Below are 10848 nucleotides of genomic sequence, written 5' to 3'. Positions count from 1 at the left end.
TACTATACATAAACACTAGTATACTATGTAGTACTGTAGTATGCAGAGTGATAAATTAATTCTATAAATTAAACCTAAGTTCATTTATTACACACACATACAGTTTGTTTGCTTTGCTGTGTGTTATATGATGGAATATTCCAGTAAATCGTCTGTGTGTATTTACAGAAGTTAATGATTACTGAAGGTCTGTTTGGGGGAAAATAAAAACTCTGGGTTCAGTTGTATAACGATGTTGGAGAGAAGACGTCAGAGAGGAGAGAGAGAAGGATAGAATGATGAGGAATACACTCGTTCTTCTTCTGTCTGTCTTCCTGCTGCAGCTCGGGCACACGGTGAGTCCTGACATCTTTATTCATTATATTTATTATATTTTAATCTAAACTAGATGTCAGAATGAATCCTTGTTTAAAGTTTAAAGCTCCCTCAGCTGTGTGCAATAAACACACACACACGTTTATTAATTAGATCGTATGTAAGATTGAAGACTTGAGTGTTTGTGTAAATCTTTAAATCTCAACTAATTGTAAATGCCTCTTGAAGGGTGCCAATATTTTAGCCCCAAAAGTATTGGCACCCTCTGGGAGATTTGGTAATAAAAGAAATACAATGAGTGAAAATTATATCACTTTTCTCTAAAATCATTCTTTTTTTCTTTTTTTCTTTTTTTCTTTTTTTTTTACATTTTTGTTCATAAAAAGAGAAAATCATTTAATAATTATTTGTTTTTGTCTTGCAAATAATAATTGGCATCCCAAACACAAGAAATACAAATACAAAGAAAAAAAAAGTTACTCTTGTAATTTATTTATACTGTCATCAGAAAAAAACACTCAGTTTTGAACATGAAGAGATAATGATGTTAAAAATGTTAGCTGCAGCTAAAGAACTGAAGATGACGTCCACATGTTGAAAAAACTCAAGGCCTGATCAAGAATACTTTTTTTTAAAACTGTGCTAAAAGTATAATGTTATAATAGAAATACACCAAGTTTCCACACTTTTAAGCTGAAAAGATGGTGTGTAAGTTTATTCAGCTTTACTCATTTTCATGAGTTCCAATATTTCTGTTTAAATATAATGAACAGTTAAAAGCAGTGAGTTAAAAACAGCTGAGGGTCTCCAAGTACAGGATTGTGTAACAGTGATAGTGATGATGAAAAGTCAATATTCACATAAACGACCTGCTCTTCGCTCTGTGTCCTGAATCAATCCATCTCATTGATTCATGTGGATGAGTCACTAAAGCAGCGATTCCCAAACTAGGGGTCATGTCCTCATGTGGAGCCCGTGATTTATAAATGGGGTTACGAGAGAAACTCACAATCTATTCTTTTCTTTTATTCAATCTATTCGTTTCTTTTTTCAAATTAATATTAGACTGTTTTTTATTCCTTATGTATTGTTCGAAACTGGAAAGCGACGTGACTCTTTCTCACACACACACACACACACACACACACACACACACACACACACACACACACACCTCCTGGCATTTTGAAAAGCTGTGTGAAGACATCCAAGTTCACTCTTCCCACTAGACATGTAAGCCGGTGCAGGGAATATTAGAGTGGTGAAGGCTTGGGCTCGCAGAAAATTCATAATGATCATTTGGGATTTGTTTTGCCACAAAAGGTTTGGGAAGCCCTGTGCTAAAGTGGATGAATCTGTGAATCTTTTAGTTGTGACTCAGATTCATTCAGTGAGTCAGTGAAAGTATGAATCAGCAAATCTTTTGTTCCTAATCGTTCCATTGTGTGGAATTATTATTTTCACTCCTCAGCACTGCTGAGTTCTGGATGGTGATTGGTCAGGAGGAAGGTGTTGATTAGTTTTCTATAACAGCAGCTCTGACTGTAGCGCAGTGGCACATCACAGGTTTATTTATCACTAATGCGCTCTTTTAATATGTTATCGTTTCTGTTGTAATGGCTCGTTCACAGGGACGTGTACAGCAGACGCTCTGCTAATAATAAACAGATTAAAAACGTGTGTGAAGTTTTCTGTAAGGTGAGATGTGTTTATGTAACACGTATGGAAGGAGTCTCCAGTGACAGCGCTGTGTAACAGTCAGAGGTTAAAGCTGGAACTGTAAATTTCCCACAGCTTCAGGACAAAGGAGTTTACACTTCTTTACTGTTTCTCACTAACACGACAAGCAAAGTTTTTTTGTCTTATTAACTTGAAGAGGGAGAATAAAGAGAGAATAAAGAGAGGGAATAGAGAGAGAGAATAAAGAGGGAATAAAGAGAGAGAATAAGGAGAGAATAAGAGAGGGAATAAAGAGAGGGAATAGAGAGTATAAAGAGGGAATAAAGAGAAAGAATAAGGAGAGAATAAAGAGAGGGAGTAAAGAGAGGGAATAGAGAGAGAGAATAAAGAGGGAATAAAGAGAAAGAATAAGGAGAGAATAAAGAAAGAATAAAGAGAGGGAATAAAGAGAGAGAATAAGGAGAGAATAAAGAGAGGGAATAAAGAGAGAGAATAGAGAGAGAGAGAATAAAGAGAGGATGGTGAGGGAACGAGTGTTTATAGCTGCTATAACATAAGTGACAACAGGAACTAGGTTTTTTCACAGACATTAAATGTAGCTATGAACAGATAAAAAGTATGATGTCCTTTTACATAAATTGTAATAGTGGGTGAATTGCTGTGGTGTAAGAGGAATAAAACATTTGGGAGATGTGCTGTTAGAGGAAAATAATCAACTCCAGGGTGGTAACAGTGACTCCACTTCATCACACCGCCATTAAACTTTGATCTGGCAGGAGTCGTGAGTAGTTTTATAACTAACACCTTATTAATAATGAAATGAAGACTCTCTGTGTGTGTTTGTGTGTGTGTGTGTGTGTGTTTATGAGTTTGTTCAGGAGGATCTGCAGGTTCAGAGCGAACAAAAACCCGTGATTCCTAAACTTCCACCCTCACACCCTGAGGTGAGAAAAAAGTTACTCTTGTAATTTATTTATACTGTCATCAGAAAAAAACACTCAGTTTTGAACATGAAGAGATAATGATGTTAAAAATGTTAGCTGCAGCTAAAGAACTGAAGATGACGTCCACATGTTGAAAAAACTCAAGGCCTGATCAAGAATACTTTTTTTAAAACTGTGCTAAAAGTATAATGTTATAATAGAAATACACCAAGTTTCCACACTTTTAAGCTGAAAAGATGGTGTGTAAGTTTATTCAGCTTTACTCATTTTCATGAGTTCCAATATTTCTGTTTAAATATAATGAACAGTTAAAAGCAGTGAGTTAAAAACAGCTGAGGGTCTCCGAGTACAGGATTGTGTAACAGTGACAGTGATGATGAAAAGTCAATATTCACATAAACGACCTGCTCTTCGCTCTGTGTCCTGAATCAATCCATCTCATTGATTCATGTGGATGAGTCACTAAAGCAGCGATTCCCAAACTAGGGGTCATGACCTCATGTGGAGCCCGTGATTTATAAATGGGGTTACGAGAGAAACTCACAATCTATTCTTTTCTTTTATTCAATCTATTCGTTTCTTTTTTCAAATTAATATTAGACTGTTTTTTATTCCTTATGTATTGTTCGAAACTGGAAAGCGACGTGACTCTTTCTCACACACACACACACACACACACACACACACACACACACACACACACACACACACCTCCTGGCATTTTGAAAAGCTGTGTGAAGACATCCAAGTTCACTCTTCCCACTAGACATGTAAGCCGGTGCAGGGAATATTAGAGTGGTGAAGGCTTGGGCTCGCAGAAAATTCATAATGATCATTTGGGATTTGTTTTGCCACAAAAGGTTTGGGAAGCCCTGTGCTAAAGTGGATGAATCTGTGAATCTTTTAGTTGTGACTCAGATTCATTCAGTGAGTCAGTGAAAGTTTGAATCAGCAAATCTTTTGTTCCTAATCGTTCCATTGTGTGGAATTATTATTTTCACTCCTCAGCACTGCTGAGTTCTGGATGGTGATTGGTCAGGAGGAAGGTGTTGATTAGTTGTTGAACAGATAAAAAGTATGATGTCCTTTTACATAAATTGTAATAGTGGGTGAATTGCTGTGGTGTAAGAGGAATAAAACATTTGGGAGATGTGCTGTTAGAGGAAAATAATCAACTCCAGGGTGGTAACAGTGACTCCACTTCATCACACCGCCATTAAACTTTGATCTGGCAGGATTCGTGAGTAGTTTTATAACTAACACCTTATTAATAATGAAATGAAGACTCTGTGTGTGTGTGTGTGTGTGTGTGTGTGTGTGTTTATGAGTTTGTTCAGGAGGATCTGCAGGTTCAGAGCGAACAAAAACCCGTGATTCCTAAACTTCCACCCTCACACCCTGAGGTGAGCTGCTTCTATTTCTGTTCTAAGTGTCTTGTTGTTTTGGAGACTGAATTATTGTGTAGTTCTGTAGCTACTGTAGCTTGACTGAGATTAGCGGTTTAGCTAGCTAGCATGTAGCTGTTAAACATTTAGGTAATCAGGTGTAAATGACACTGAAGTCATCAGGAACGTTACCATTTCACTCAGACGTGTTGATAAAGTACTAAAGAGAAACAATTTAAATGACATTTGAATTACTTTCAGTTTACGCAGGGAGGTGCAGTGGAGGACGATCAAACACACCCATCGCAGCCAACACCCAAACCCACTCCCGGATTAACCACTCCCCCTCCACGCCCTAAAGCCCCGCCCCTCAGTCTGCTGTCTCAGGAGTGCGTGTCTGAGAAACACACTCGATCGTCCTGTGGTAAAGTGTTCTGCCCGCCGTGGCAGCGCTGTATCAATGGTCAGTGTGTGTGTAAAATTCCCTATCAGTGTCCACGGATCAGACCTTCCGTGTGTGGACTGGACAAGCGGAGCTACATATCTCTGTGCCACGCCCAGGCCATCGCCTGCCGAGACAAAAGACCCGTCTTCTCTCACTACTCACAGTTAGGATCGTGTATGGGTGAGAGACACGAATAATACTAACAATCATCATCATCATCCACAATATCAACAGAATTGTTCAAATATTTCTAAAACTCTTCATGATGAAAACACATTTACACAACATAGTAGCTAAAAATAGCTCAATTAGCTACGAAGGTTTAAAATGTTAAACATTCCCCACCACTAAAAATAAACACAAAAAACACAAATGTTACAAAATTATTATTAAAATAGTAAACTCAGTAGTTAAACGTTAAAAACACACACACACACCTAAAACTATTTTTCAAACATAACTAAAAGAAATAAACTGTAAAATAATAATAAAAACCTGAAAATAGACAAAAGTAAAAAATCATGATCTCGATATGAGAATAAAATGACATTTTAAAAATCCACTGTTAAAAGTGCTACACATATAAACACAGTATAAACACATGATACATTACTACACTATAATACACAACACTACACAATATTGTACTACCCACTACATAATATTATTCAGTGTACAATACCACAGTACACAACACTGTGCTACAAACATCTGAACACTACACAATATATAATAGTAACCAAAACTACACAGTACTCACAGTATACAGCACAATATTACACAACACTGCAGAATATACAATAGTACACTGCACTATATGAACCACACTACTACACACCACCACATAACACTACACACCACACAACAGCACACACTACAAAACAGTACACACCACACATCACACACACAACAGTAATAAATAAATAAGAAAAACCTTTCTTATCATTTCTTAAAATCACTAAACAGCCAAAATCCTAATAAAAGCATCTAAATGTTGACTTACTGAAATCAGCTACAAAAAATAAAGCTTAAAAAAATAAAAGTTACTGAAAAATGCGAAGTGCTAAAAAATAAAATACGTGTTGCACACTGTTACTATTACTGTTAGTGTTCGAGTGTTAGAGTGGAGTGTCATTTGAACACGTGACCCATATTTACATTCCTGACATTACAAAACCTGACACTGTGTGTGTGTGTGTGTCTGTGTGTGTGTGTGAGTCAGAATCTTTTGAAGTGTTGTTAGAGGAGCTCAAGGGTCAGCAGGTGGTTCATTTGAAAACAGTTGAAGGGAGAGCGTTGATCTGTGGTTCAGACTCGTGGAACATGCCGGCCGCTAACGTCGTCTGCAGACATGTCAAAAGCGATGCCAGGTACACACACACACACACACACACACACACACACTCCCTTTCTCTCTTTGTCTAACTATCTATCTATCTATCTGTGTGTGTGTCTCAGAGGAGCACTGTCGCTGGGGACAATCGAGTTCGGTGAGTTTAAGGACGTAGCAGGAGGGCATGTCCTGACCAGTGTACGTAAATGTATCAGTGTGAGCTGTACGGGGGCGGAGCACAGCCTGGCCGAGTGTGTACTTTACAAACCTCGCCCCATCAATGACAGCACATCTGTCGCTACGGTAAAATGCTACACAGGACAGCAAGGTAATAACTGAGCATCACACATTTTACTTCTAATATATCAAATATACATAATCTAAAAAAATGTTTATGGGTTGGGACACACTCACACTGGAAACTCACACTGGAAACACACACACACACACACACACACACACACACACACTGTTGTCTGGGTGGCTGCAGACAGTAAGGAGTGTGACGAGTTCCGCTGTGTTAATGAGAAGTGTGTGTCGTGGGAACACATCTGTGACGGAGTGGACGACTGCGGAGACAACAGCGATGAAATGTGTTGCACAGGTACGACAGCTCGCACTCCTTCAAATACACTACACAATACTACACTATACTACACAATACTACACAATACTACACTATACTACACAACACTACACAATACTACACTGTACTACACAATACTACACAATACTACTCTCTATCACAATGTAGTACCCTGTTTTCTTATTGTATTGTATACTGTGCAGTATTGAGTGGGTTGTATAGTGTGTAGTGTCGTATAGTATTGTGTAATGCTGTACGTTATGCTGTGTAGAGTAGTGTAGTGTGTAGTATTGTGTATTGTCATGTAGTATGTTGTCGGTGTGTTTAGATTGCCAGAAGGGTGCGTTCTACTGTAAAACTGGAGTGTGTCTTCCGAGGTCCGCCGTTGGAGATCAGATACGGGATTGTTTAGGAGGCGAAGACGAACTCGAGACGTCCACACACGTCAGTGAGACTCGTCCTAGATCAGACGGGTTAGTGAAAGGTTAGTGCCAGGAACACACACACAAACACACACGCACACACACACACACACACTCATTTTACTTCTACAGAGTACTGGTATACATAAGAATAGCTAACTAACCGCCATGATAGCCAATTAATGCTAGTTGCAAATGTGCAAAACACTGCTACACAACACCTCACAACAGTACTCACCACTGCACAACAATACACAACAGTACACACCACTACACAGCAGTACACATCACTACACAACAATACACAACAGTACACACCACTGCACAACAATACAAAACAGTGCACACCACTACAAAACACCACACACACACACACACAACAGTAAATAAACAAATAGATAACCTTTCACTAACTAATGCTAATGCTAATTCTAATGTGTTTTTGCTAACTAGCTGTTATTAGACAAAAAGACCGTTAGCAAGAAAAAGAACAGATCTCTCTCTCTCTCTCTCTCTCTCTCTCTCTCTCTCTCTCTCTCTCTCACACACACACACACACACACACACACACACACACACACACACATTCAGAGATGTGAGCTATAACTCATTTTTAACTATGCTAATGCTAATAAGATATATTCAGTGCTAATCAAGTTATTTCTGTTTTAGAAGTATCACAGCCAGAGGTGACACCTGAAAAAGGTTAGCGTCTCTTAACTACACTACGGTCCATACGTAGCCTACATACTGAAAAATATTACAACATTTTATGCTAATGCTAATTAAGGTGCTAAATCACTTCCTTGACATTGTGCTTCTCAGCTTAGATACAAACACAACTAGCCTTAAGCTGAGCAGCAAAGCTAGCTAATGTTAGCTAGTGTAAGTTACATACACTGTGTGTCGGGCTGTGGAGCAATAAATATATGTTAGCCATAACAGAAAGCTAACTCACATCTATAAATGTTGATGAATGTGCTTTAAATGGAATATTTTAAAAATCTGAACACACACACACACACACACACATACACACATACCATGCTAACATGACCTATGTGTGTTTTTACAGAGTTCTGGTCAAATCCTAAAGAAGGTAAAGAGCTCAACACATACACAACTCACATGTGCAGACACACAACCTCACAATATCACAATATCAATCATTCTAATGTGTGTGTGTGTGTGTGTGTGTGTGTGTGTGTGTGTTTATCAGATATCCTGAAATTACGCAATCACACAGAGACCCTGCAGTGTGGAATTCCCAACATGGCCTACATTCATAAGACAGAGGAAGAAACACGATACAGACGCCAAAAACGGGTGGTGGGGGGAGAGGAAGCTCTACCGGTCAGAACACACAACTTTACACAACAGTACACAATAATACACAGCATTACACAACATTACAAAATAATACACAGCACTACACAATGATACACCATAATACACACCAACACCACACAACACTATACAACACCACACCACACAACTCTATACACTACTACACAACAGTACACACCACACAACACTACACCCAACACTACACACCACTACACAACAGTACACACCACACAGCACTACATAACAGTACACACCACTACACAACACCACACAACAGTACACACCACTACACAGCAGTACACACCACTACACAGCACCACACAACACAACAATACATAACAGAACACAGCAGTACTCAGTACGTTGTTGAGTGTTGTTGCGTGTTCAGACCCAGATACAGTGGCAGGTGGCTGTGCAGGATGAAGGAAAAATCCATTGCGGTGGCGCTTACCTGGGCGGGTGCTGGGTTCTAACCGCCGCCCACTGCGTCAGGTAGCCAGTCAGTGATTAGAACTACCACAAACTATTTTTGCAAAGTTTTTCCATGACACACAACAATTTGTGCGCGTGTGTGTATGTGCGCGTGTGCACGTTTGTGTGTGCGTGTGTGTGTGCGTGCGTGTGTGTGTGTGCGTTTGTGTGTGCGTGCGTGTGTGTGCGTGTGTGTGTGTGTGTGTGTGCACAGGCAGAAACCCCAGGCTTTCCGGATTAAATTCTCTCTGTGGAAGAAGCTGTCTCTGCTGAGCACCACGGACAGCGTCCCTGTGAAGAACATCATCATTCACCGTGACTACAACCCGCGCACCTATCAGAACGACATCGCGCTCATCCAGCTGGAGGAACTGGCCAATCAGAAGGAGTGTCTCTACCCGAACCCGGCTGTGCGGTCCGTCTGTATCCCCTGGTCCCCGCTGCAGTTTCCTCCCAACCACACCTGCACCATTTCTGGATGGGGACGCAACAAAGGTACCTTACTGCTAAAATAATGCTAATGCTGTCCCACCTGTCTCACCCCTCCACAACTCAACTATCTTACCTGTACACCCTGGTCTCACCTGTACAAAACTTTCTTTTATCACCTGTCCTCACCTGTCTCACTTCTCCACACCTCAACTATTTTATCTGTCCATACTGGTCTCACCTGTCTCACCTCTCTATAACTCAGTTATCTTATCTGCCCATACTGGCCTCACCTGTCTCACCTCTTTAGAACTCAACTATATTACCTGTTCAGAGTGGTATCACCTATCCAATACTTGCCTGTTTCACCTGTCCATCACTTGTCTTATCTGTCTCACCTCTCCACACAACCGTCTCTCTGTGTCTTTGTAGAAGGAGACAGTGTGAACATACTGAAGTGGGCCAATGTGAGTCTCATCCCTAACTGCAGGTCCTACTACAAGGAACGCTTCTACAACGGAATGATGTGTGCAGGTATGTGTGTGTACACCTTACCTCACCTGTCTCACCTCAGCTGTCTAACCTAACTCACTACAATTTAGACAATCCATCTCCGCCTGCCCCATATGTGCGCACCTCAGCTGTCTCACCTGTCCACACCTGTCTCCTGTGTGTCAGGTGATCTGGAGGGGAATGTGGACTCGTGCCAGGGTGACTCCGGAGGCCCGTTAGTGTGTAAAGATGCGAGCGGTGTGTCATACGTGTGGGGAATCGTGAGCTGGGGAGAGAACTGCGGAGAAGCCGGCTTTCCCGGAGTGTACACTAAAGTGGCGTACTACTTCGAGTGGATTCGTCAGCACACCGGCTGGCCTGCAGTCACCAAGTACAACCAGTGAAGTGAAACCTGACGGAACGTTCTCGATAATAATGCTAATAACGTAGCTGAAGTTGCGATAGATTAAGAATTTTAAAGTTATTGCCTTGTTTTCTTTATCGGTTTTGCTATATTCATAACGAAGTTGGATTGGTAACAAGTTTAAACAGATGGCCATACTACATGAGCGTTAATTCTTTGAATATTTGGTTCTCATTAAAAAGCTTACAAAGCGACTAAGCGAGTTTGTGCTTTGTTGGACAACGCTAGGTGAGTAAAAATAACAGGTCTTATCACAGAGGTTGTTGATGAGCAGCCGCTATTGATCATTCAGACAATGAAAGCAAAACCCTACTCCGACTCCTTTCCACTGCAACCCAACTCCATCCACTCATGTAGCTAGCTAATGCACTTCATTTAAACAAACAGAGCTAAATAAAATGACTTGTGACGACAAACTGATTATATACTATGTGGGTTACTCTGTATTTCGGTATCAGTGTCGGTATCAAAACCCAAATAATTATACTCATATCAGTGCGTCCCCTGCTCAACGGAGTCCAGCGATAGATTTTTTAAAACAGTGCCCTCTGGTGGCAGCTTTTAGAAATGTTTTA

General features: G+C 40.3%; 1 protein-coding gene across 1 annotated transcript; it reads left to right on the top strand.

Annotated features, from left to right (window-relative positions):
• The first annotated feature begins 217 nt into the window (after window positions 1-217).
• cfi (complement factor I) lies at window positions 218-10467 on the top strand. Its single transcript, XM_053642607.1, has 15 exons — window positions 218-335; window positions 2874-2939; window positions 4268-4342; window positions 4586-4949; window positions 5992-6139; window positions 6228-6430; window positions 6593-6706; window positions 7017-7172; window positions 7783-7815; window positions 8186-8209; window positions 8330-8463; window positions 8846-8949; window positions 9143-9423; window positions 9790-9891; window positions 10036-10467. The coding sequence occupies exons 1-15, from the start codon at window positions 276-278 to the stop codon at window positions 10251-10253; spliced, it is 2082 nt and encodes a 693-aa protein (XP_053498582.1). The 5' UTR covers window positions 218-275; the 3' UTR covers window positions 10254-10467.
• The last annotated feature ends 381 nt before the right edge of the window (window positions 10468-10848 follow it).

The sequence above is a fragment of the Ictalurus furcatus genome, chromosome 15 (assembly GCF_023375685.1).
Source record: "Ictalurus furcatus strain D&B chromosome 15, Billie_1.0, whole genome shotgun sequence".
Lineage (NCBI taxonomy): Eukaryota > Metazoa > Chordata > Actinopteri > Siluriformes > Ictaluridae > Ictalurus > Ictalurus furcatus.
The sequence above is the reverse complement of the archived record's forward strand: the minus strand, read 5'-3'. Positions and strand labels throughout refer to the sequence as shown.